This window comes from Arabidopsis lyrata, assembly GCF_000004255.2.
Source record: "Arabidopsis lyrata subsp. lyrata unplaced genomic scaffold ARALYscaffold_7, whole genome shotgun sequence".
Taxonomy (NCBI): domain Eukaryota; kingdom Viridiplantae; phylum Streptophyta; class Magnoliopsida; order Brassicales; family Brassicaceae; genus Arabidopsis; species Arabidopsis lyrata.
The window spans coordinates 5,255,921-5,281,150 of record NW_003302549.1 but is presented as its reverse complement, the minus strand read 5'-3'; the positions used below and the strand labels follow the sequence as shown (position 1 = coordinate 5,281,150).

The 25,230-nt window shown below is 38.6% G+C and overlaps 10 protein-coding genes across 13 annotated transcripts; 6 read left to right on the top strand and 4 right to left on the bottom strand.

The window, feature by feature from the left end:
* Positions 1 to 70: 70 nt before the first annotated feature.
* LOC9305502 lies at positions 71 to 1,701 on the bottom strand. Of its 3 annotated transcripts, none has more exons than XM_021017476.1 (3): positions 1,592 to 1,701; positions 928 to 1,124; positions 71 to 506 (listed from the first exon to the last, which is right to left on the bottom strand). In XM_021017476.1, exons 2-3 carry the CDS (start codon positions 1,107 to 1,109, stop codon positions 320 to 322), a joined length of 369 nt encoding a protein of 122 aa, XP_020873135.1. In that variant the 5' UTR covers positions 1,110 to 1,124; positions 1,592 to 1,701; the 3' UTR covers positions 71 to 319. The 3 variants fall into 3 exon arrangements, with proteins under 3 accessions (XP_020873135.1, XP_020873136.1, XP_020873137.1); XM_021017477.1 differs by having other exon boundaries at positions 928 to 1,128; positions 1,595 to 1,694; XM_021017478.1 differs by having other exon boundaries at positions 1,582 to 1,659.
* Positions 1,702 to 1,822: 121 nt separating this feature from the next.
* Positions 1,823 to 5,344, top strand: LOC9305501 (xaa-Pro dipeptidase). The gene is made up of 16 exons (XM_002869384.2): positions 1,823 to 2,000; positions 2,074 to 2,123; positions 2,230 to 2,290; positions 2,398 to 2,493; positions 2,575 to 2,724; positions 2,910 to 3,041; positions 3,307 to 3,434; positions 3,547 to 3,589; positions 3,669 to 3,752; positions 3,943 to 3,984; positions 4,128 to 4,198; positions 4,365 to 4,418; positions 4,503 to 4,608; positions 4,705 to 4,773; positions 4,846 to 4,989; positions 5,103 to 5,344. Exons 1-16 carry the CDS (start codon positions 1,872 to 1,874, stop codon positions 5,202 to 5,204), a joined length of 1,461 nt encoding a protein of 486 aa, XP_002869430.1. The 5' UTR covers positions 1,823 to 1,871; the 3' UTR covers positions 5,205 to 5,344.
* A 119-nt stretch (positions 5,345 to 5,463) lies between these two features.
* Positions 5,464 to 7,849, top strand: LOC9303476 (protein arginine N-methyltransferase 1.1). The gene is made up of 9 exons (XM_021017471.1): positions 5,464 to 5,840; positions 5,928 to 5,938; positions 6,059 to 6,214; positions 6,308 to 6,371; positions 6,467 to 6,609; positions 6,743 to 6,830; positions 6,939 to 7,054; positions 7,143 to 7,293; positions 7,458 to 7,849. Exons 1-9 carry the CDS (start codon positions 5,603 to 5,605, stop codon positions 7,661 to 7,663), a joined length of 1,173 nt encoding a protein of 390 aa, XP_020873130.1. The 5' UTR covers positions 5,464 to 5,602; the 3' UTR covers positions 7,664 to 7,849.
* LOC9305500 lies at positions 7,843 to 9,731 on the bottom strand. Its single transcript, XM_002867357.2, has 7 exons — positions 9,400 to 9,731; positions 9,199 to 9,309; positions 8,968 to 9,036; positions 8,731 to 8,862; positions 8,518 to 8,595; positions 8,278 to 8,409; positions 7,843 to 8,194 (listed from the first exon to the last, which is right to left on the bottom strand). Exons 1-7 carry the CDS (start codon positions 9,607 to 9,609, stop codon positions 8,003 to 8,005), a joined length of 924 nt encoding a protein of 307 aa, XP_002867403.1. The 5' UTR covers positions 9,610 to 9,731; the 3' UTR covers positions 7,843 to 8,002.
* A 233-nt stretch (positions 9,732 to 9,964) lies between these two features.
* On the top strand, positions 9,965 to 11,500 carry LOC9305499 (thiamine phosphate phosphatase-like protein). Its single transcript, XM_021017472.1, has 4 exons — positions 9,965 to 10,239; positions 10,358 to 10,479; positions 10,576 to 10,777; positions 11,041 to 11,500. Exons 1-4 carry the CDS (start codon positions 10,102 to 10,104, stop codon positions 11,305 to 11,307), a joined length of 729 nt encoding a protein of 242 aa, XP_020873131.1. The 5' UTR covers positions 9,965 to 10,101; the 3' UTR covers positions 11,308 to 11,500.
* A 181-nt stretch (positions 11,501 to 11,681) lies between these two features.
* On the top strand, positions 11,682 to 13,980 carry LOC9303475 (probable acyl-[acyl-carrier-protein]--UDP-N-acetylglucosamine O-acyltransferase, mitochondrial). Of its 2 annotated transcripts, none has more exons than XM_021016379.1 (10): positions 11,682 to 11,900; positions 12,025 to 12,092; positions 12,377 to 12,501; positions 12,601 to 12,709; positions 12,800 to 12,892; positions 12,976 to 13,092; positions 13,172 to 13,255; positions 13,328 to 13,432; positions 13,535 to 13,621; positions 13,703 to 13,980. In XM_021016379.1, the coding sequence occupies exons 1-10, from the start codon at positions 11,816 to 11,818 to the stop codon at positions 13,826 to 13,828; spliced, it is 999 nt and encodes a 332-aa protein (XP_020872038.1). In that variant the 5' UTR covers positions 11,682 to 11,815; the 3' UTR covers positions 13,829 to 13,980. The 2 variants fall into 2 exon arrangements, with proteins under 2 accessions (XP_020872038.1, XP_002869427.1); XM_002869381.2 differs by having other exon boundaries at positions 12,013 to 12,092.
* An 83-nt stretch (positions 13,981 to 14,063) lies between these two features.
* Positions 14,064 to 16,502, top strand: LOC110225998 (UPF0725 protein At4g29550-like). Its single transcript, XM_021016378.1, has 6 exons — positions 14,064 to 14,561; positions 14,723 to 14,845; positions 15,462 to 15,669; positions 15,771 to 15,904; positions 16,014 to 16,097; positions 16,193 to 16,502. Exons 1-6 carry the CDS (start codon positions 14,322 to 14,324, stop codon positions 16,433 to 16,435), a joined length of 1,032 nt encoding a protein of 343 aa, XP_020872037.1. The 5' UTR covers positions 14,064 to 14,321; the 3' UTR covers positions 16,436 to 16,502.
* Positions 16,503 to 18,259: 1,757 nt separating this feature from the next.
* Positions 18,260 to 19,456, bottom strand: LOC110226149. The gene is made up of 5 exons (XM_021016810.1): positions 19,370 to 19,456; positions 19,113 to 19,274; positions 18,955 to 19,027; positions 18,473 to 18,870; positions 18,260 to 18,313 (listed from the first exon to the last, which is right to left on the bottom strand). Exons 1-5 carry the CDS (start codon positions 19,391 to 19,393, stop codon positions 18,260 to 18,262), a joined length of 711 nt encoding a protein of 236 aa, XP_020872469.1. The 5' UTR covers positions 19,394 to 19,456.
* Positions 19,457 to 20,063: 607 nt separating this feature from the next.
* LOC110226824 (UPF0725 protein At4g29550) lies at positions 20,064 to 21,958 on the top strand. Its single transcript, XM_021019597.1, has 5 exons — positions 20,064 to 20,156; positions 20,393 to 20,716; positions 20,801 to 20,935; positions 21,038 to 21,242; positions 21,332 to 21,958. The coding sequence occupies exons 2-5, from the start codon at positions 20,408 to 20,410 to the stop codon at positions 21,772 to 21,774; spliced, it is 1,092 nt and encodes a 363-aa protein (XP_020875256.1). The 5' UTR covers positions 20,064 to 20,156; positions 20,393 to 20,407; the 3' UTR covers positions 21,775 to 21,958.
* A 367-nt stretch (positions 21,959 to 22,325) lies between these two features.
* LOC9305498 lies at positions 22,326 to 24,734 on the bottom strand. Its single transcript, XM_021019596.1, has 2 exons — positions 24,502 to 24,734; positions 22,326 to 24,427 (listed from the first exon to the last, which is right to left on the bottom strand). The coding sequence occupies exons 1-2, from the start codon at positions 24,693 to 24,695 to the stop codon at positions 23,140 to 23,142; spliced, it is 1,482 nt and encodes a 493-aa protein (XP_020875255.1). The 5' UTR covers positions 24,696 to 24,734; the 3' UTR covers positions 22,326 to 23,139.
* Between the last annotated feature and the right edge of the window lie 496 nt (positions 24,735 to 25,230).

Sequence of the window (25,230 nt, the reverse complement as noted above, 5' to 3'; positions counted from 1 at the left end):
AAAATAATAAAAATTTGGTCGTTAAGAACAGAGTATCAGAGGATATTTATCACATAGACTGCAAATCATATGGTTCGAATTTTGTATCATTACTGATATTGATATTAAACAAGGCCAAAAACATTATAGTGAAAGCAATTTCCTGGGAAATTTTGTTCTTATTGATAGCAATCTTTGTCAAAGAGTTATAGCAAAATGGATTTTCTCAGCTCCAAAGCCTCTGTTTCAGGAATAAACTGGGAAAAAATCGATTCAAGAGAGAATCATGAAAACTAAAACGGAGGGGATTACACAATCTTCAAGTTATTGTTTCTCTCCTTCAAGGGTAATAGCCTGTGAAGGTGAATCCTCTCCCGGCGATTTCACCTGCGCAATACCACGCAAAGCATTCGAGACCAAACAATGCAGCAATTCCTGCATCTTCTACCTTCAGAGCGGATCTGTTCTTCCATAAGTTCTTTGCGTAGTCTACTTCCTTCCAGAAGGTTTCATAGCGTCCGGGAATGCTGTAATAAAGAGTGGAAGAGTGTTAGATACTCGAGGCAAGCAATACACTATGGGCAAAAATCAAGATTGCCAGCTTTAATACAGAATTCTGCAACTTATGACAACGGATTAAACAAGACAAATAGCTCAACACAAAGATAGCATAAAGAACATAGTAAACGTTTAATTTCAATTTTGATCATGAGGCTATTCTCAGTTCCATGAACAGCAATATATAACAACAAGGATCACTATTTTACTACAATGCAAATCCAAGTTTCGTATGAGCTCAGCATTCCCTGGCTATTTTATACCTCAAAGAAGAAAATAAAAAAGATGGTTTGTTGACAAAGTCTCTTTCTAACCAGAATCTAGATAAGGTAAACACGAGTCTATGAACAGGGAAATGTTCAGAGATAGAGGGGGAAGAGAGATATCAACCTAGCAAGACGGGTGTAGAGCAATTGCTTAGACAACTCTTGGCACTTCTCAACAGTGGCAGGTTCCTGGATATATTGCTTGTTCTTCTCCAACAACTGTCTGTAGTAGGAAGTTCCATGCTTAGCCACAAACTTTGAAGCCTCACATGCCTTTGATTGAACTTGTATCAACTTCGATGCCATCTTCACAACCAAATCCTTCAAATACAAAAGAGAATGTAACATCAGCATTACCAATTCAGTGTCAGAAACAAGAGAAGAAACAGCTCCAAAATACAGCAGCGATTCTCAAGCAGGCATCTTTGATTCATAAAAATCCAAAATTGACATTGAAAATCTCTAAATTTCTCTACTACAGCAAACAAGAGACTTTTCAGTGAATTCACACAAATCAAGCTAAAAGACTAAAAAAGCCTAAAACCCCAAATCCTAAATTCTATAACGATAGATCGAACGAAACCCAGTGTGAATCAACCAAGAACATCAAAATTCCAATCCGTGACTCCTAGAACGAAAAAATCGTTGTCGAAGCAAGAAGAGATCACAGATATAGATCTAAAAGTCAAACCACAAAGCATACAATATACAAGAGAAGCAAGAGCAAAACCCTAGATTTCTAAAACCCAATTGAGAAACATCAGTCAGAGACCAGAACCTCGCCGTACCTCCTGCAATTGATAATGCAGCGCCGGTGAGCTGAGAGATGAGTCGATTCGAGATTTCGGGCCACTGATTCAACAACTGCGTAAATATGTCACTTCTCTTCTTTATGTTAAACGACGGCGTATTTTGCGTTTCGATTGTAAACGATGTCGTTTTCTTTAACAATCTTAAAACCGACGTCGTTTATTTACGTTTTCCTCAAGTTATGAAACGACAACGTCTTTTGATATTTAGCTTTATTATTAGGCCTCGCCGGAAAAAAAAAACACCCCAATCATCGTCATGTCGTCTCTGTCTCCTCCACCGATTCCTATGGAGCTCCACGCCGGTAACCGGCAAAAGCTCCTTGATTCAATACGCCGTCACTTATCTAATTCCAATTGTTCTCTAGATGGATTCGTTTTTCTACAGGTACTCTTGATTAGCTCGTATTTACATAATTTCAAACACGTATCGTTCATTGTCTTTCGTTTATGGACGATAGGGTGGTGAGGAGAAAAATCGATACTGCACTGATCACACCGAGCTCTTCAGGTATTGATTTGAAATTTTATCTCGAGGTTTCTTCTATTTCAAGCTGTTCAATGTGTTGAGTGGAAAATAAGATGATATTGATTTGTTGAATTGAATTGAATTGTAGGCAGGAGAGTTATTTTGCTTACTTGTTTGCTGTCAGAGAGCCAGATTTTTATGGAGCTATTGTGAGTCTTGCAGCTATTTTCTTCTAAGAGCATATGACCCCGTTCACCATTTTCATTCTAAATATGTTGCTTAACCAATGAAATTGATTTCCTTTTGATATTGGAAGGACGTTGGAAGTGGGAAATCTATCCTTTTTATTCCAAGGTTGCCTGATGATTATGCTGTCTGGTTGGGGGAGATAAAGCCGTTGTCGCATTTTAAGGTAATTATTTGAGTTATTTTTTAAGTCTTGTTAATTTGTTTAATGTATGAATGTGGTGGCATTTTGTGCTTCTTGTTGCAGGAAACATATATGGTTGACATGGTTTTCTATGTGGATGAGATTTTTCAAGTCTTTAATGAACAATTTAAGGGATCTGGAAAGCCTCTGTTGTATCTCTTGCATGGTCTTAACACCGATAGCAGTAACTTCTCAAAACCTGCCAGCTTTGAGGTTTCTACATTTCTTCCTTTGTCCTTCACTTCTCTGCAGATTTGGTCTTGCCTTTTCTTGTCTTGATCCTGAAAATGAATATCTTCTGGCATGTCTTGTGATGAAGAATTTTGGGATTCTGATGCTCATTGTGTTTTCCCGATGTTTGAATCTCATTCGTATTACTGTTTCGTGTCTTATTTCAGGGGATAGAAAAGTTTGAGACTGATTTGACTACTTTACATCCTATATTGGCGGAATGTCGAGTTATTAAATCAAGTTTGGAGCTTCAACTAATACAGTTTGCAAATGATATAAGTTCTGAAGCTCATATAGAGGTGTGAAATTATTTCCTAACATTTTTTCTCTTGAATTTATTCTTTCCTTTTCAAGTGGTAACGTGTTGACCACTGAATTAGATAAATTGATGTAATGATGTTCATCTCTGTTTGCTTGTTCAAAATTTGTCTTTTTAATATCGTTTCACTACTTAGGTTTCCGACCTTAACTCTTCTTATCCACTCTTTGTAGACGTTTTCTTTTCCCTTCTTGCAATCATCTTGCATGTTTCCTACTTTTAACCATGTTATGTATCCACATCAGGTTATGAGGAGAGTCACACCTGGCATGAAGGAATATCAGATGGAAAGTATGTTTCTGCATCACAGCTACATGTATGGTGGCTGTAGGCATTGCTCATACACATGTATTTGTGCAACAGGGGATAACAGGTAGATTTTGGTGGATTAAATCTTGTTATTGCTGAAAATGCAGAAATAAGAATTCTCGGTTTTCATGCCTTTCTATGTTTACTAACAAAATAGTTAAATTGTTTGTTTGCAGTGCTGTTCTTCATTATGGGCATGCTGCGGCTCCAAATGATAGGGTAAAAGAGCAACCATTCTTCGCGTTTTTCAAATTCTCGTAGTATTCCCTGTTTGAAAATGTTCTATTACTTCTTGCAGACTTTCGAAGACGGAGATTTGGCATTACTTGATATGGGTGCTGAATACCATTTTTATGGGTCTGACATAACATGCTCATTCCCCGTGAGTTCTGTTTCTAGTCAGTCCTATTATTAATTTTCCTTTTAGGTTTTGTTACTCAGAATCCTTAAAGTGTTATAGAATTATATTTGCACCACATCGAATTGTTTTAATCATGTTTACATGAACATCGTAATGTGTTAAATCTAGTCATTTAGAGCAAGTGATGACAAATATCATCAAATATGCGCAGGTCAATGGTAAATTTACTAGCGACCAGAGTCTAATCTACAATGTAAGTACCTTACAAGAATGGTCCAATGTGGATGTAGTAGAAATGTGTGCTTTATTTTGTCAAATTTTCACACAATCCAGAGTTTGTTGAGCCTCTTGAAGCATTATATCTATTTAGGTTTCTTTGATTTGCCTTCCTTTCAGGCTGTTCTGGATGCTCATAATTCTGTAATCTCTGCGATGAAGCCAGGAGTAAACTGGGTGGATATGCACAAGTAAGATTGACTGAGATGCTACATAGCTTTGTATGCATGCAGATGCAGTAATTGGGATTGACTATGAACTTAAGCTTGTATTCGCAGTTTGCTTTGGTCTAATTTGAACTACATTTCCATATGGTTATTTAGCTTTATTTTCCAACTGAAACAAGTTAATGCACAGGTTAGCCGAAAAAATCATCCTTGAGTCACTGAAGAAGGGGTCCATCCTCACTGGGTAACTCACTCTTTTAGACATTTGTATATTTGCAACTTTGTTTGCTCTTCTCTTTCTCTGTTACGGTTTCGTCTTTGTTCCTAGTGATGTGGACGACATGATGGTACAACGCTTAGGTGCTGTTTTCATGCCTCATGGACTAGGTCACTTCATGGGCATTGACACACATGATACCGGTGGTTACCCTAAGGTACATCAAATCACTTTTTCACCCAATAGTATTATCACGTAAATAAAACTACAGTCCTTATTTCTTACCCGTTGCTTTGATTTTTCTTTCTTTTAGGGAGTGGAGAGACCAAAGGAACCTGGATTGAAGTCATTACGCACTGCAAGAGACCTTCTTGAAGGAATGGTAAGGGCTGATTGTTGCAAGTAAAAATGCTTTTGGTTCTTCTCATTATTGTCCTAATTGTATTTATGTCAGGTAATAACGGTGGAACCAGGATGCTATTTCATCAAGGCATTGCTGTTCCCAGCCATGGAAAACGCAACAACCTCTAAGTTCTTCAACCGTGAAACAATAGAGAGATTCAGAAATTTCGGAGGTGTCAGAATCGAAAGTGATTTGGTAATGACAAATTCTTATTCACTACAACGTCTAAAAGTTAAAACCTTCTCAAGCGTAATGTCATATACAATAATCTCATTTTTGTTGTTGTATCTGTGTGATTTGTTTGGTAGGTCGTTACTGCGAATGGCTGCGAGAACATGACGAATGTTCCGCGAAAGACATGGGAGATCGAAGCTGTGATGGCTGGAGGGCCTTGGCCACCGACCAAGTGATCATAACTACTCTTAGCCTATGGAAATTAAAAACTTGATAAGAGAAACTCAATAATAATACAACCTTTGTGTTAATGGGAATAATAACTTTTGCCTGTGTTTTACTAATCTAGTACTACTGTACATGTTGTTTTGTTTCAGTGTCTTGTTTGTGTGGTCGGATATTAACCGATTGATTGGTGCTTGTCGACGAAAACCGAACCGGTACAGAAAATATCTTGAGCACGATTTTAATTCTAATATAAAATTCACTAACCGGAGAGAGAAAAAAAACAAAAGCAAAAGACTTCAAAATAAAAAGCTTCGCGTCTTCCTAAAACCCTAATCTTGCGACTTCGTCTCTATCCCCAAAACCCTTCTCTTTCGTCTCCCTCTTGTTTGAGACCGAGAAAAAAAAGATGACTAAGAACAGTAACGACAACGAGCATGAGTTCATCAGCTTTGAACCAAATCAGAACACGAAGATACGCTTTGAAGATGCTGATGAAGACGAAGTTGCTGAAGGGTCTGGTGTTGCCGGCGAGGAAGTTGCCCAAGATGAATCCATGTTCGACGCCGGAGAGAGCGCCGACACCGCTGATGTTACTGATGATACCACTAGCGCCGACTACTACTTCGATTCTTACTCTCACTTCGGTAAATTCCCTTTTTTCAAGTTCAATTTTGTGCTCTTTGGTTATGAATCTTTGCAAATATTTGATTTTGGTTCCATTTGTTTTGCAGGAATCCATGAAGTAAGTATCGAAACAAAGCTCAGCTGTTATTGTGATAGTTTCTGTTCTGGAAGTTTAATGTAATTCAATGTGTTTCTTCTGTATCTATCTGCTGACTGATTCGAGGATGGTATCTTTCAGGAGATGTTAAAGGATGTAGTGAGAACAAAGACTTATCAGAATGTTATTTACCAAAACAAGTTTCTTATCAAGGACAAAATTGTTCTTGATGTTGGAGCTGGAACTGGAATCTTGTCTCTGTTCTGTGCCAAGGCAGGAGCAGCTCATGTCTACGCTGTATGTTTTCAAATCTTTCAGTCTCTTTTTTTTTTATCATAAGTGAGAATCTTTTTCAATCTGAATGATTTGATTGACCATGTTCCTTATTAGGTTGAATGTTCTCAAATGGCTGACATGGCAAAGGAGATTGTTAAAGCAAATGGATTTTCTGATGGTTGGTTTAATGTTTTTTTCTTTCATGTTGAGTTGTATTCAAATAGAAAACAACTGTTCTGTAACCGCTTGACGATTTTTGTTTTATCGATGCAGTTATTACGGTTTTGAAAGGGAAGATTGAGGAGATAGAGCTTCCTACTCCTAAAGTGGATGTGATTATATCTGAATGGATGGGTTACTTCTTGTTGTTTGAAAATATGTTGGACAGTGTCTTATATGCTCGTGATAAATGGCTTGTAAGTTACAGCTCTACCTTGTTACATGAGATTCTTAGTTACCGAAAGGAATTGTCAACAATTAATTGTTGCAAGTTCATGTTGTTACTGATATAACCATGAAATCTTCTTGGTCCTCTGTTTTTACGGATAGGTTGATGGTGGAGTTGTGCTACCAGACAAAGCCTCCCTGCATCTTACAGCCATAGAGGATTCGGAGTACAAAGAAGACAAAATAGAATGTGAGTGCATCGATTTGACATCTTTTCTAGTCTTTTTTTCCTTCCATCATTCCTCTTCCCGTCTGTTGAAATTGCATTTTCATTTGCTTTTGTATTGGTCTACTACAGTTTGGAACAGTGTGTATGGTTTTGACATGTCATGTATCAAGAAAAAAGCTATGATGGAACCACTTGTTGACACAGTCGACCAAAATCAAATCGTCACCGATAGTAGGCTTTTAAAGGTATAAGATATACATATGATGATGATTAGCAGTCTCTCTTTCTCTGTGTGGCTAATGTTCATTTCATTTCCTTATGGATTTGTAACAGACCATGGATATCTCAAAGATGTCTTCTGGTGATGCTTCCTTCACAGCTCCCTTTAAGCTTGTTGCTCAACGCAATGACTACATCCACGCCCTTGTAGCCTACTTTGATGTATCGTTTACCATGTGCCACAAGCTACTGGGTTTCTCAACAGGTTCAGATCTCTACAATCTTTTGCTAGCTCTGAGTATTCTATTTATTTTTTGGTGCAAAGGAACTGGCATGTTATTGAATAACTTGGTTTGAAGTTTAAACATAGACACATTGTTTCATTATGGTCTGAAACTTACACTGAACAACCACGTGTGTGAAATACAGGACCGAAATCCCGAGCTACACACTGGAAACAAACAGTTCTGTACCTAGAAGATGTGTTAACCATATGCGAGGGTGAGACAATCACTGGAACCATGTCCGTTTCTCCTAACAAGAAGAATCCTCGAGACATTGACATAAAGCTAAGCTATTCTTTGAATGGCCAGCATTGCAAGATCTCAAGGACCCAACACTACAAAATGCGTTAAAGTTCTCTCATAAGAAGCAGAACTTCAAATGCTGAAACGGAGAAGATACAATTCTCAAACTGTGATTTAGATTTTGTATTTCTTTTTTTTCCAGATTTCCAAATTTCCATTTGCTTCACATTGCAACATTTGTTTTTGTTTTTCTTCTCAAGCTAAATTAATGATTTTGCTCTAAACCATCTCGTATATGTTCCTTCTTGTATCACAGAACTGATGTCTCTCAAGTCTCAAAAATACTTTCAATATTCTCTCCAAAGATTATAGAAACTAAACGAACTCTACAAAAAGCCAGTGTGAAGAAGAGTAGTACATTAAGACAAAACCAGTTTGAAACTGTTTCTATAGCTCAGACTTCCCGGACTTAGGTTTCTTTGAAGAAGAAGACGTTCTAAGTCCTTTCCACCATCTCCGGACCCGGTTCGACACTTTCTGTGCATGTATCTTTAGAACCTCACCTTTCTTCTTGAACTCCTTAGCGATTGTCTTCTTCAGTTCTTCTGTTTTACTCTCTTTCTCTTTCAAAACTTTTCCCTAAAAACCAACAAAACCATATAAGTGATTTAGAGAAAAGAGTGAAAGATCTTGGTTCCTTTGAAAACAGAAACTTTATGTACCAAGTTCTTGGGAAACTTTTCATCTTCTTCCTCATCTTCATCATCGTCGCCATCTTCATCTTCATTACCGATATTCCCCTTCTCTATATCTTCTCTAGAGTATACCTTCATGCCAGGTGCTCCAGGCATACCCTGAACAAAATAGCGGTAAATCAGAGTTAGCTTAAGATCATTCCATGGATATTCATGTCTTGCTTTGATTGTATGGAGACAAAATTGATTGAAGTCATCAAAGATTACCTGCATAGATCTCAAAATCTTGTCCATCTCAGCATCTTTTGATGGTTTTGCCACAAATGGTTCTCCAGGAACCCGATCCTGGCAATGATAAAGAGACACTTATCACACAAAGTTTCTCTTTCCACCAAAAATGTCATCTCCACAGCAACAACATAAGAACATTCACGGATGCAAATCACTAAAGATCCACGTTTCAATTTCAATAAAAGGTACCTTAGGAACAGGAGGCGGTTTTTTGCTACAAGCATCGGTCAGGTCATTGCATAGATGATTCACCAGTGAAACAAGATCAGGCTTAGACTTGTATATAAACTCTGCAACATCAGTGTCTGAGTAACCAATGACCTGGAACATACACCAACAAATGAAAATCACATTTCCCTAACTCTCAATACTCCAAGAAATGCAAATCCAATTGTATTAATAGCTGAAAGACCAAAGTATGCTCACCTTTTGACAAGCATTTTCGATCGTCTTACACTTGGAATTACACATCCCTTCTTCTGCTTGCTCAACCAGCTACGAACCCAAAGTCAAAACAATCAAATTGTTAACAGAGTCACCAGCATTGAGATTCAACAACAAATGTACGTACATTTTTCCACTTAATTCAATCTCAAAAGCTACAATGGAATCATTTTGGATCAAATAAGTGACAGAGAGGTAGAGAAATCCAATTACCACAAGCTTATCGCCTTTCTCAACAATGTCAATCTTAAGCATCCAATCAGCTTCCTCTTTCTTCAAATTGCAGACATTTTCAGCAATCTCAATGATCTCATACTCCGAGATCTACAATTTGTTTCCCACCAGCAAATTCCAGTAAACAGAAACACATCAAATCAAAAAGAAAGATCACTGATTTACATACAAAAAATCAACCTTTTTGGGAGAGATCTGTTGTTGCTTCTCCTTCACTAGCTGGTGTAAACGCGAGGCTAGTTTCTCGCAAACCTGACACTTTATATACGGAACATCCTCCTTTCTCGGCGCCGAAGACGGTTTCTTCGCACCATCGGAAACTGGTAATAACGCCGACGAAGCTAGCAGAGCTAATGTAAGAGCTATCAAAACTCGATTCATCACAACCATTGAAGTCAGAAGCTGGAAAGTTTGGGACTTTAATCAAATTCTTTCACGGGTTCTATCTAGAAGATCATGGGTTTAAAGATTTCTCTGGGGTTTGATACTGTGCCGTGTTCATGAAGTGGAATCGATATTACTTACGCTTGTTAACGTGTTTCCTGCAATCTTATTGGCTGTTGGAGTGCTGACACGAACTTGGGTCCACTTGCTTGACCAATCGCATGTAAGATAATTACTGTTTTTTTTTTTTCTTACAGTGTATAGAATTTGAAACACGAAATGGGCCTGATGTAAGGCACTAGGCCCATTGTTAAACATAGTTCTATGGCTCAAATGTAATTAATGGGATAAAGAGTATTTTGTCTTTGTAAGAGGAAAAGTGGCGGACAATAGTTGGCATTTCCCGTTGACCAATCAGGGAAGAGGAGAAGCGAACGGAGTCATAATATATCGACGGCGAGAAGCAGCAGCTCCGGCGATTGTGTTTACACAACCGAAATGGAAAGGATCGTGATTATATTTGATTTCGATCGGACTTTGATCGACGGAGATAGTGATAGATGGGTGGTTACTGAAATGGGACTCACTGAGATCTTCCATCAGCTCCGTTTCACTTTACCATGGAATCGTCTTATGGTATTATTTCATATATTATTAAAGCATCCAAATTCTCAGCCATTACTTATGATTTACGCATTACTTAAGAAATATTGAGATGTTTCTTGAAATTTGTTTTGAATTGGATTGTGGAAAGGATAGGATGATGATGGAGATACAGTCACAAGGTAGATCGATTGATGACATTGAATCTTGCTTGAAGAAAATGCCTATTGATTCTCATATTATTGAAGCTATCAAATCTACCAAATCTTTAGGGTATGAAGTTATTGATTAGTTCACTTAGATGGTCTCAGCTTCTTCTTTTTAAGCTACTTTGGTTTTGAGTGTTGTTATGTTTGGTTCAATTTGCAGATGTGATTTAAAGATTGTGAGTGATGCAAATCAGTTTTACATTGAGAAGATACTAGAGCAGCATGATTTGTTGGATTGCTTTTCTGAGATTTACACTAATCCAACCTCTCTTGATGAAAATGGCAACTTGCGGATCTTGCCTTATCATAGTGATGCATTGCCTCCACATAGCTGCAATCTCTGCCCTTCAAATCTATGCAAGGTACTCTTCTTATCTATCTTTGTAAACTATATAAGAAGCCCTCCATGTTTGCCTAGTTAGACTTGCAAGTTTTTTTCGTTAGAATTTGGGTTTAGTTCGAGTCCATAAGCTGGAATCTTCAATTCTACTTAGGTTGTCCCGGTATATAATATCAACAGAAAGACTTGTACTTTGCTCGTAATCAGAAAACCTGGAAATATAACACTGTCTATGCGATTCAGTTTTTAGGATTTTGACTTGTGAATCTTCGTTGGTTCTTTCAGGGTCTAGTGATGGATCATATACGTGCTTCTTCTTCCAATGATCAAATTCCAAGAAGGTTTATCTACCTTGGAGATGGAGGAGGTGACTTCTGCCCGACATTGAAGCTGAGAGAGTGTGATTTTGTGATGCCGAGAACGAATTATCCGCTATGGAAGAAGATTTCAGACAATGCCTTACTGATCAAAGCAGAAGTCAAGGAATGGAGCAGTGCAGAGGAACTACAGAGAATCCTTCTGCAACTTGTCAGCACAATAACAAAAGAATAAGATTCATAACACTACTCTTTACTCTTTAGAGTCAAAAAAGTGTTTCTGATTGATGCAAAGGTGATGAAAGAACATGTGTTTGTTCCTCTTCACTTGATTGGTGTCTGCATTGTCTCATGGTGATGGAAATTAAATGCTACCATCGTTTAAACTCAAAGCTACTTGAATAATGAAGGATTCTAGTTAAGGCTTATTCGACTTTATATATTTAGTATATTAAAAGAAAAAATGTATCAAATATTGATTGAAACTGAAAATCCAAAAACTAAGTTAATAGTTTACTACTATCACTTTAAAAGAAAATTATGCCAACAGTTAGTTTTTTTAAGAGTCAACCAAATTCTTCATAAGCAGCTGAGCTCGAATTAAAAGAAAAAAAAAAAAGCCAAGTCACGTGATCAATCCGTGGGCACGTGTGAAATTTCTCGTTTATCTTTCTTTGCGGCATTTCGTCGAACACCATGTATGCAATTGAAAGGGGTTTGGTTTTGGTCTACGTAGCCCGCCAATGATTTCTCTCCTTAAAGCTCGCGAGAAGCTTCTCTCTCCTCTCTTTAGTTCCTCTATCCAAAGACTCTCCTCTAGTCTCTCTTGTAAGTCCCTCTCACTCTCTCTCTGCTTTCCCGCTTCTGATTTGTGTGGGCATGATTAGCAGAATTTGTATCTCTACTGTTAAGCTGTGAATAATTGTGTGGTTTGGAGCAGATTCTCGTGAAGATTCGAGAGATTCTGAAGTCTTTATACACCCGAGTGCTGTCGTCCACCCAAACGCTGTGATTGGCAAGGTTTGATTCGTTTACTGACATAGCTTTGGTCTCTGAGTCGTTTAAATTTGGTGAATTTGGATTTTGCTCTACAATTAGTTTGGTATTAAACAGTTCTCTGCTCATTTGGAAGACTAAAAACATCTTTAACAGTCGCAAAGTAATGTTCTTTAGCTATAGAAAACCAGATGTTCAAATTAGTAGAACAAGATGGTGAATTTTGATGAAAGCTGGTCAAAGTGTGGTGATGCTTTCTTTGAGATTTGAGCTTATTAGTCAAATGTTTTTTCCTCTGTTTCGAACAGGGAGTTTCAGTTGGTCCATACTGTACAGTTGGCTCTTCAGTGAAGCTAGGCAATGGCTGCAAACTCTATCCTTCTAGCCATATCTTTGGAAACACCGAGATGGGGGAATCTTGTGTACTGATGACGTAAAGAACCCTTTCCTCTCTTATATCATTTTCCGTAATTTGTTGATTCATGATTGATTGATCTTTGCTATGTGTCTGTCTTAAATTTTTGTCAGCCAGTGGTGCTGTTGTTGGCGATGAGCTTCCTGGCTATACATTCATAGGAGGCAATAACATTATCGGTCACCACGCCGTGGTTGGTGTTAAATGTCAAGACTTGAAGTACAAGGTGTGTGAGAGATGTTATCTTATCTTCTGTAATCGTCCTAATCACTAGAAACTGATATCTGTCAAGAACTAATGCTGTTTTTTTTTTTAGCATGGAGATGAATGCTTTCTTTGCATTGGTAAAAACAATGAAATTAGGGAGTTCTGCTCGATTCACAGGTCATCAAAACCCAGTGATAAAACGGTATGTAGCTGGCCATTGTCTAATATCATTGAAGTTCCAAGAGGTTGTAGCATGTTTTTGAGTTATGATTATTACTCGAACAGGTTATTGGTGACAACAATCTAATCATGGGTTCTTGTCATATCGCCCATGATTGTAAGATTGGTGACCGCAACATATTTGCCAACAATACGCTTCTTGCGGGCCATGTGGTTGTAGAAGTAAGATTTTCCTTGTGTCTCTCTACTCTAAACCTGGATTTAGCAGCGTGGTTTCATTTGGTTTATGTGGTGAATGCAGGACAATACACACACAGCAGGAGCCACGGTGGTCCACCAGTTCTGTCATATTGGCTCTTTTGCTTTCATTGGCGGTGGTTCTGTGGTATATTTTCCTTAAACACCTCTCAAATGCCCAACATTTCCAACGGGTACTCACTGGTACGGTTATATATAGGTTTCACAAGATGTTCCAAAGTACATGATGGTGACTGGAGAAAGAGCCGAACTTCGCGGTTTGAATCTGGAGGGACTTAGACGAAATGGATTTACCATGTCAGAGGTCTGTACTCTGTCCCAATGTTGAGTCTTTTGAAGTAAGAAACTGAAATATCACTTTGGAGTGTTACCCAAAAAATCATGTCTTGTTTCTTGGCATTGGTAGCTAAAGAGCCTAAGAGCAGCCTATCGTAAGATATTCATGTCTACTGAAACAGTCCCCTTGAGTCTTGAAGAGCGTCTCATGAAGATGGTATGTGGTATCAATTAAAAGTTTCTTCACTGTGAATATAGTGCAGAAACAACTTGACATTGTAACTGATGCTTAATTCAGGAACAGAACCAAGAGTTGTACAGTGTTCCTGCAGTATCGGCAATGTTGCAATCAATCCGAGATTCTTTCACAGAAAGTCGCCGTGGGATATGCAAGTTCAGACAATGGCTGGATTCCACAGCTTAGAGACTTAGCTTAGGCATCCATTGATCAGCAATGGCTTATACCTTATTGCTCAGCACCATTTCTTTCACTGGATCTGTAATAGTTTGATATATAGCTTTAACCAAGTGTTGTCAACATTTTCTGGGCACATAACATCCTTAAAATCACTCACAGATGGAGATGGGCTTGAAAGCCTGAGGCAGCAGATTACCTGCACAGAACAAAAAAAATTCCGAAATGCTCAAATGCCAAAGAACAAATAGAGAGACAGTGAGATCCCAATAAACTCATGATTGGTGATGTTGTATAGAAACCGACGAAATAGAAGAACAGAGAGATCCAATAATCACATGCCTTCGTGAGACCCACTTTCACCACTAGAGAGTCTAGAGAAACGAAAAAAAAAATATACTTAACACATATCCTACCGTGGAAAAGAAGGAACCTAGGCATGGCGGATTGGTCCATTAATATGTTTTAACTACTTGTAGGAGTAGTTAACCTAGTAGGAGTCATGGCGACGAATGAACCACCTCCACAGCCGAGGCGAAAGGTCGAAAAAATCACCCCGACGGACCAAGGTAAATCGGTCGAGGAAGCCAACCGGACCTTGTATATATTGGAAGAAGGAAGGTATGTTCCTGTAAAAAAAGGATCCGAAGGAGGTTACGTCTCACCATCAGCATGTGATTCAGATGAGGATGTTGATCAGGTTCTCGAAGAAGAGTATCATCGCCAACTTCGCGAATCCGATGTAAGATTTTTTTTTTTTTTTTATCATCAGCGTATCGATTGCTTGGTAAATTATCTTTAAGGATCTCCGATTTGTTATTTAGGCTAGCTTTTTTATCCTTGAATTGGGAACATACTCCTTTATGACAAGGATTGATATTCTCGTAATATGATGATGTGCAGGGATTTGACTGTGACTTATATATACCAAATGGTTCAGTGTTGCCGTATAAATGTGCTGATCATCATCAGGATGTGATTGGCATATGTGCTAAGGTGGGACTTCATTGCTACAATTTTCAAAAGGTAACATATTGTTGGATATGGGCTTCACCCACAAAATGCCATTTGGCCCAAACAGAGACCCAACTATTTATCGGGCATGTTGTCTCTCCAATTCAGCCCACCAAGCTTGGAGGGTAAAATGGTAATTTGCTGAGGGAACAGAAGAGACCTTAGGTCATAATGCTTGTCCTATAAATAAGACACTATTTGTAACAAGAAGACACACAAGTTAATATCCAAAGAATCAGAGAATTATTCACAGCGTATACTTTCGTTCGTAGTTCTTTGCGTATACGTTCGTTGGTTGTTCGTAGCTCATAGTCTATACTTTTGTCATTTGCTTCCTGTAACTAACCAATCTCTTTCGTCGTTAGTAAAGAAGTCACCTCGTTCTCCCCAAAAATCCTATAGTTATTTGTTGTTACAACCTCGGTACAAACAAATATGTTATTGGCGTGTGAAGTGAACATCTTTAAGTGTATTCTACATCTTCTCATCAAGTCAGAAATTCCCTTTGTTTTGATGAACTCTTAGTTTTGTTTCTGCTTCTGGTCTTTGCTTGATTATATATCATTAAGTAGGCTTTAGTACTAGATTTGTCTACGCATTAAGTTATCTTTGATCAATTATATTGCAGGGCTCAAACTTTCAGTTGTTGCGGCTAGAGAAATATAATTCTATGCTCACCGGATTAGTGACTTACTTTATAACTGCCCACGTTACAGATCCAGCCACCAATTCACCCTTTGTTTTCCAAACGTGTGTTACGCAAGCTTCGTGTTACTACAACGAAGATTTTAGAATAGAGACTCAAACTTGTAGGATAAAACCCGAAACTACTCAAGGTTAGTTTGTGTGTGATGTGTGGAATCAAACCGAAAGATAATGGTTATAACTTTCCTTGTGGTTTGATCACGTACATTGTTTACTCTTGCATGTTTTCAAGGTTCTGAAGTCAAGGACGAGAATTGTCATGGTGATTATGAAGCAATTGATGATTTCTACCAAGCTGATCTACCTGAGTGGATTCCGGATGATGCTTTAGCGCAATCTAGCTATAAGCAACCGGAGTTTTACGAGGTGAGAGCATAATATCTTCTAGTATCATTTGTTATGTTGATTCTCAATATGTATGTAGCTAGACTGTTTTGCTTTTTCTCACTCAAATATTTGATTTTGTGTTTCACAGGTTCAAGACTCAGACATTCGAGAAAATGATTGGCTTAATTTGTATGCTGACTATGCGTTTTTTACGCTGTGGGAAAACGGCTTGGTATGCCTTTTCTTTGTTTTGCTGTTTCACATGCCTCAGACTTTTGGTTATACAATGTGTAAAAATTGATGCCTAATATGTCTTTTGTCTCCTAGACAAAGCTCAAGTTTGCTACGCCTCTGGAGATCAAGAAGGCCGTTGTACAAACTCGTGAAACCATGAAGCCAAAGGAAAAGCTCAAGGCCGGGAATGCAATCTTCTACATCAGTTTCAGGGACTGTGGTCTGACCGAAGAGCACCGAGCCGTGGTAAGAAGAACCACAGATGGGCATCCGGAACACCTTTTTCTTGAAGTTAAGTGTCCGGTTGCGGACTTGTCGAGCTGCTCTATTAACTAAATTCTTCTGCTCTATATACCTTACTATTGTTCCACACAATTTCTATCACTGGATTTGTAATACAGTTTGATATATAGCTTGTAAGTAAGTGTTGTCAACATTTTGTGGGCACACAACATCCTTAAAATCACTCACAGATGGAGATGGACTTGAAAGCCTGAGGCAGCAGAGTATCTGCACAAAACAAATTTTCGAAATGCTCAAGTACCAAAGAAAAAAATAGAGAGACAGAGAGATAGAAACAGAGAGATCCAATAATCTCATACCTTCGTGAGACCCACCACTTTCACCACTAGAGAAACGAAAAAAAAGAAAAGAAAAACATAACAGTAACACTGCCTACCGTGGATGAGAAGTAACCTACCATGGATCGGCAAATTTATATGTTGTAACTTGTATACCTTAATTTCAAAACGAGTCACACGTTTTTTAGAGAGGATACGGATCTAAGACTCTCTCCCCCTTTAATTTCACGTGTACTCAACCAAGTAGGAGTCATGGCGACGAATGAACCACCTCCACAGCGAAAGAGAAAGGTCGAAAAAGTCACCCCAACGGCCGAAGGTAAGTCGGTCGAAGAAACCAGCCGGACCTTGTATATATTGGAAGAAGGAAGGTGTGTTCCTGTAAAAAAGGATCCGATTACGTTACGTCCCACCACCAGCATCTGATTCAGACGAGGATGTTGATCCGGTTCTCGAACAAGAGTATTATCGCCAAGTTCACGATGAAGAGCCTTTAAGACTGAATCTATACATATCATTCATTTCCCTTTTTAGCCAAGCATTTGATCTTCCCCATCTTTAGATTCAGTCTATTTGGAGTGTTTCTTGGCATTGGTAGATGAAGAGCAGTCTGTCGTAAGATATTCATGTCTACTGAAACAGTCCCTTTAAGTCTTGAAGAGCTACTTAACGAAGATGGTGCTTGTTATTACTCAATTCTCACTGTCTTTTACCCTGTGAATCTATCGCAGAAACATTTTTACATTTTGTATTTGATACTTAATTATTGCAGGAACAGAACCAAAAGCTGTACAGTGTTCCTGCAGTATCCGCCATGTTGCAGTCACAGAAAATCGCTTATACAAGTGTTGTGAACATTGTGGGCACAAAATTTTCTTAAAACAGTGAAAGGAAAGTTCATTTTGGTTGGTCACTTTGGTATATCATTATAATACATTGAAGATGTGTCCTACTTACATTAGCCGTGAGAGTAAAGGAAAAATCAGGTTTTCCTGTAAAAATTTCCAGTTGCTCTTAGTAGCTAGTCTAGATCTCATTCTCATTCGTCTGGTCTTTCCACAATATCGTTTCTATTATTTCTTTCTTCTTTGTTGTCATTAAGCGTCAACAAAACAGCTACAAAAAATTCTTTTAACCAATAAAACTGTTTGTTTGGTTGAACCGGATACCTAGGTCTAGTTCAAACTACAAAAGACAATATTTTGTTTTCTTAATTATCATAGAAGAGAAGAGAATCCACTGTTTCCTTTATACAGCCATAGATGTTAGTCTCTCACCATATCTACTTGGCGTCAGAATTCCCCTGAAACTGAAGGATGAAAATGCGTTAAACTTTAAACAACACGAACATCATTCATCTAAACTTGGAAAAAAAGAAACAGAAAGTTAAAAGAAACTTACCAACCTTAGTCGCATTGCATTGCGCTAGACTCTCCTTTAGCTTTAGGAATAATAGTTGGACAGCAGAACCGATGGATCAATGGCGTCGGTTTCTCAAACTTACCATCAGGAAGCGTGCCCTTTTTAGGAATTTGAACCAACATAACCTCCATTGAAACTTTGAGGTACCCATTCACTCCTACCCTATCACCGTGGGTGGATTTGACCTTGAACAACATTTCTCCTTTTTCCTCTGTCACACCAAGAATTGAAACAGCATGAACTCCTTCTAGTTTAGACTCTTTTTCCATGGGGCCACGATAAACGCCCTGTTTCAGTATGTTTCCAGAATCACATATGGTTGGATGAGTTTAACAGTTTTAGATCAAATTCAAGAAATACAGATACATACCCCTTTAGTATTCACGTAATCAGGCGTGAATATGTAGAGGGAAGCTCCAATGGGTTGTCTCTTAAGTCTGATAAGTGCTTCAGGGAAAGATAATCTATCCACGCGAGTTATATGTGCCAGATCTACTGTAGAACGTGCTGGAATCTCGGATTTTGGTCTACACCCCACATACTTCCTATGAATTGCCTTTTGAAGCCCATGTTTGAGTACATAGTCCAAACCTTTCCCTATACTTAGAGTGTAACAATAGTGTTTTCGGTCTTTATGTGTTCCTGCCTTCGACGGATCAGCAAAATCAACTAGTTCTTGGATTGAGTACTCCGTATATTCGTTGTCTATGCCCTCAATAAAGAGCAACGCACTAATAAGCTCCGACACCACTACTGCCCAGCATGTCTCTGCGAGGAAAAAAAAAAGTGATTATTATGAAGTTTATCGTCAAGCAGATATGTGTGTGTAAAAAACTTGGAAAGAGTTTTTACGGCAGCATCCTTGATCTCTCATGTGACACATATTTTTCTCCCAATCCGTACCTTTCAGGCTATCTTGGACATGCTGAAATAGTGAAAGCTGTTCCTTTTAAGTCTACATAACTCTATACATAAATACTTGATAACAAATGAATGGTACATGCCATTACCCGTGATACACGCCAACGTGCATATACTGCTTCGAGCACCTCCTCAACCTTGATGCCAGAATTAGGAGTTGTTGCCATGATTTGCGAGAATGTGCCAACTGGTATGATCTCTAAAATGTGAGCAAGAACCTTCACATTTGCTCGAGTTACGGATAACAGTTCCTGTTTCAAACAAGGAACCAAGTTTCGACTACAATCATTAAGGAGTTTTCTCAGTTTTGTACATGTGCATTCTATAGTCTTTGGCATCCACTTACTTTGGGTTTCATGATTGACGACATTTTTGCTTATTTCTCCTGCGGATCGGATAAAGAAAATTAAGTTAGAAACCATGGATCTTGTTTCTTCTTCTATGCATAGAGCGCTATCCTTTTACCGGAGGGGTGTTGTTTCTAACACACCAAAAAAAGAAACAAGATCAACACTACATACGCCAAGTATTAGCATCCATTTAAACAACTCGATTTTCAATTCTACTAGACCCGATCAATAACCAAAGATCTCTGCTGGGAACAGAAAATACCAAAGAAAGAAAGAAAGAAAGAGAGGAGATCCTATGATTTCATTACGCTAGCTAGACCTAACTCTTACGTACGTTCGCTATAGTTTCTGACTTTCTGTACACGGAATGCAAAAAGATGTTACTGTTGACGATCGACGAAGGCAAAATCTTGTGACGAATTAAACAATAGCCGGCGACGAATAAGCGGGAATTTGACAATTGGTCCAATCAATTTCCATATATGTACGGTTTAATTTATTAGTTTTTACACTCAAGTACCTGTATTCTCAAACTTATCTATTCTTCTAATTTCTGATAGACCCATATTATGGGCTTCTAAACAAAATGGGCTTAGTAGAGTGGAATGAAAAAAAATCGGTTTACCGATATATAAACCTTAAACGACGGCGTAATATCTAATATATTTATTACGGGACACTCTACACAAAACGGCGACGTTGGTTTATGCCTTACAAATAATAATAATATTTTCAATTTCCCCTACTTGTCTCCGCAAAATCGACGAAGAAGACGATTACCAGGTTCGTGAAATCTGCTTCTCACTTTTATTTTAACCATCGCAGATCTATTTTCTTATCCATATTTTGAAATTTTGAAGCCACAGCTTTCAGATTTGTAATTTCGAATTGACTGAAATTGTTTAGGGGTTTGCCAGTCTTCGTCTCGCTGTTCCTCATGTGATACATTTAGCGATTATGTGTATCTCATGGATTTGGTGTTGTATTATTCACTTACCCACATGTTTGCTGTCATCTAGAGTTTGTTTTAGGATATGGAAGCAGTGGGCAAACGGAAATTTGAAGAGACCACCGTGTCGCATGATGTAGCTAGTAGCGGTTTTATATCGGAAGAAGAATGGTCTGCTGCTGTAAATAACGATCCACCATCTGGATGGACTGACGAAGATGATGATGATGATGATGATGATGATGATGATGTAGTTAGTAGCGGTTTTATATCGAAAGAAGAATGGTCTGCCGCTGTAAATAATGATCCACCATCTGGATGGACTGACGAAGATGATGATGATGTGGTCACGGATTTGGAGCAAGAGTTATATCGCCAAATTCGCGAATCCGACGTAAAGATACATATTTTCCCTGATCTCAACTTATTCATGTGTGACTTTGATAATATTCTCGTACGTAATGATTGTGGTTCGCAGGGATTTGATGTTGACATACGTATTCCGAGTAGTTTTCTTTATGTGTACAAATGTGCCAACAATGATGACTATCGTGATGCTGACATTGTTGGCATTTGTGCTAGAGTGGGACTCCATTGGTACAACTTTCACAAGGTAAAAATTCTCATATTTCTAACTAGATTGGAACCATTGTGTTCTGTATCTGCGATTTGCTCCTCTACTAATTTTGACATTTGTCTCTACCACTGATTTCAGGGCTCAAACCTTGAGTTTATGCACGTAGATAAATATAACTCTAGATTCTGTGCGCTTATGACTTACCATATAACTGCGGAGGCTATTGATCCAGCCAACGATTCACGTTTCACTTTCCAGACATGTGCTACGAGAACTACATGTAAGAACGATGAAGACCTGAGGATACTGACTGAAGTTTGTAGAATAAAACCCAAGATTCAAGGTGAATTAAATTACTGTGGTTTTGATTTTAGTGGGTTGTTTTCTTTTTGTTATCATAATCTTGATGATGCTGGAAAGTGTTTTAAAAAGGTACTGGAGACATATTAAAGCGATGGAATGACGAAGCAATTGATGATATCTACAAAGGCAATCTACCTGAGTGGATTTCGGATGATGCTTTGATACCATGCAGTGAGCAAGATCAGTTTTATGAGGTGCAAGAGTCAGATATCAAAGAACACAACTGGCTTAATCTATACACTGAAATTGCGTCTTACTCGCTGTGGGAAGGAGACATGAGGCTCGAGTCTTGTGTGCCGGTGCAGATTATGAAGGTCATTGTAGAGACTCGTGAAGCTGTGGAGTCAAAGGAAAAGTTGATGGCTGGGAATGCGATCTTCTACATTAGTTTCAGAGTCTTGAATGCTCCTCATGGTCCACCTCAAGATCACAGAGCCATTGTAAGAAGAACTGTTGATGGGATTCCAGGACATGTTTGTCTTGAGTTTAAGTGTTGGCTCAAGGATCTGTGAGTCGTTCTATTAACTTAGAAGTTTGGCCTGAGTATGATATCTATTAGGTACTGTTCTCTCAGTATAGGTACTGTTCTCTCAGTAGTCAGTATCTATAAATTTATCTAAGATGTTGGTTGCAATGTAATAAACTGAAGATCTGAATCCTTAATAATGAAATTTATTTGTTTGTTTTGCTGTTTCACATGCCTCTGGCTTTTGGTTATACAATGTGTAAACATTAATGTTGGTTGTTAATTTTTATGCCTAACTTGTCTTTTGTCTCCAAGACAAAGCTCAAGTTTGCTGCACCTCTGAAGATCAAGAAGGTCGTTGTACAAAGCCATGGAGCCAAAGCAAGAGCTCAAGGCTGGGAATGCAATCTTCTACATCAGTTTCAGGGACTGTGATCTGACCGAAGATCACCGAGCCGTGGTAAGAAGAACCACAGATGGGCATCCAGAACACCTTTTTCTTGAAGTTAAGTGCCAGTTGCGGACTTGCCGAGCTGCTCTAATTAAATTCTTCTGCTCTATTGACTAAATTTGGTCTGAACACATGTTAGTTTAATATGTTGCAGATTATCCTTTGCCCTTTTATTTATTTATATCTGGTGTTCCAATGTAATCTACTCATAACAAAATCTTATCAAGTTATTATGTTAAATTTTAATTAATCATCATGCATAATATACACAAATCAAGCTGATTTTTTTTGTATTAAACCGCTGCAGCCTTGTAATTCCTTTCACAGAGAGTCGCAGTGGGATATGCAAGTTCAGGCAATGGCTCCATTCTTGAGTTTCACCTGAGAGACTTAGCTTAGGCATTCGTTGATCAGCAGTGGCTTAACAAATCGCTTACACAGGTGTTGTGAACACTGTGGGCACAAAATATCCTTAAAAGCCATTTGTCACTGAAAACAAAGACCCAAAAAGTGAACTAAACCTGACTGTGTTTCTTGAATCGTTCCTCTGTATACTGATTGAGTGATAGGGCATAGGGGGGACACATGAAGTAGACGGCGACAATGAATCAAAGTCTCACTATATTTTTTCCTTTTTCTAGTTCTTCTTTCAAGTGCAGGACAACCTCAGGGGGTAACAGGTTTTTTTCTACCAATTGGAGCCCTCCCTTCACCACCTCCATGGGGATGGTCGACAGGGTTCATAATTACTCCACTTACTACAGTGGTCAATAGCCACGTTCTAAAATCTTGCTGCTGATGCAATTATATCTCCAGCTTCAAAGCTCTTGTATCCCAGAGGCTTCAAGTTTCAAGTTTACCTCAAGTATTCTTTAACCACCAAGTTTGGAGACAAGACAAAGGCTCCAGATGTCAAACCACAGAGAATTGTTGGAATTATCTAGACTTGAGCTATAGGATCTACAGGGCATTGAGTTTCGATAGGATAGATTTTGTAACTAGACTGTTGGTGCACTTAACTGATTCGGTCAGCTGATACTTATGAGCCTGTAGCATCGGAGCAAATTTGGCAGTAAAATGTAGCAAGAAGTTTCCAAATTTTAGCGATTTGGAATACCTTTCCGCCAACTCCTGAACCTTAGAAACAAGGCAATCAACGGAGTCTTGGGATAAAGGGACGTCATGGATCAAGATGTTTTGGAAAAGGATAAACAGAGATTCATTCCATATCAGTTCATCCGATATGAGCTCTCGATGGCAGGGAAGGAACATAAACCTCCGCTCTTCTGTTCTTCCACAAAGTAACTTCTGGCAAAAACCAGAAATTTGACCCAAGTGCAAGCATTCTTTCAACACCCTTGAAATCACCTCACAAATGAAATTGTTTATCCCTTCTCTCCTGAGTATCAAAGGGAACACCAATGCATACTCAGCTGCTCTTTGGTGGATCTTGCAAAACTCGATTGTTGAAGACATCAGCACACGAGAGGCGGACTTCTCGAGAGACACAAACTTTGGAAGCACAATCGAACATAGAACCTGGCTTGGCCAACCAAGCTCATCTTCCTCACTTCCACTCTGCAAATTAGAAAGTAAAACCGCAGCAGTCTCATCATCTGCATTCCAAGGCTCAATCAAAGCCAAAACTCTAAAAGAGTCCCTACCCTTCTCTAAGCAAAGTTTCCGAATTTCATTACACAAGGTTAAAACTTCAGAAGTAGACTCAGAGTTCGTAACCTGAGCTCTAAGATTCACCGCCATTTCATGATCATCAGCTTGTAACCCAACATTCATGGTATGATCAATGTTATCCACAACTTCTCTCTGATCTTCTTCCATATCCTCTTGGATTTGAGTCATCTCCTTCCCATTCCAAGAATCAACAACCAGCATTTCCGAATCTAAATCATCGTATGATACAGGAAGCCATGGAAGAATTGTACCAGCAGAACCAACCTTCTCACTTAGCCAATCAGGAACAGAGTCAAAATCCTCCCCAATACCGCCATCATCAGCTGAATCCATATCCAGATGAGATATCCAATCAAACTTTGGTTTAGGAATTCTGTCGAGCAGGTTCTGTGCATCTCTCTGAACCCAGAAATCGACTACTTTACTTCCACCACCACACAACATTTCTCTAGCCAGCCAAACCAAATCACTAACGCAAAACCTCTGATACTCTAAACGAAGGAAAGATAGAATCTTTGACTGAACCATGTTGGGTAATGTCTCAATGAAAAGAACCCTAACGAAAAAAAACAATTTCATCAGCAACCCAAATCGGAATAGAGAAATCCAAATTGAAAATCTGGGCATTACTTCTTCGTAGCCGGAGATGAATTCTGGTCACATTGTTTCTTCAGCAATGAAACAAACGAGCTCCGGTTGATCGGCGCCGCCGCAGAGGAGGAGGAAGAAGAAGAGTTCGAAGCCTGGTCTAGCCACAGCGAAGCCTCGGTCTCCGGAGATGGACTCTTCAAGAAAATGTCCAACAGTGGAATCCACTCCTCCATTTTGTCCTTCGCTCTCTCTCTCAAGTCTCAACTGTAATAAACGAATTCTCTGTCAAGTCAACCACTTTAAAACGCAAACGCTCTTTAAAACGCAAACGCTCTTTTGGTCCACTAGTATTAATTCTATATGTTGTTGCAACTAAATACACAATCTGATTTAACTAATAAAACTCAGGATTTCTTCACTTTCTTGTGTCTCAAGAAACTAAGTTCCCAATCACTGCAGAATGGTCTAAACCCAAAGCACTCATTCATGAGAAAGTTTGCAAATCTAACGACAAAGCGAAGATCAATGTATCTCATGGACATGATTGTTACTAGATGTATTTGTTTCAATAACTTCATTCTCTAACACAATATGCAGTAACATTAAGTATCATTTTATGAATAAAATTTCCCAATTTTTATGTACTGTATTGTCCTATTCATACTAAGAAAATGTCACTAATTAAGACCATTGAATTCATTTCTACACGCTTTAATTAGTACATTACTTTCTACTAAACTACTAAAGTAATACTAACTAATTTAAAGT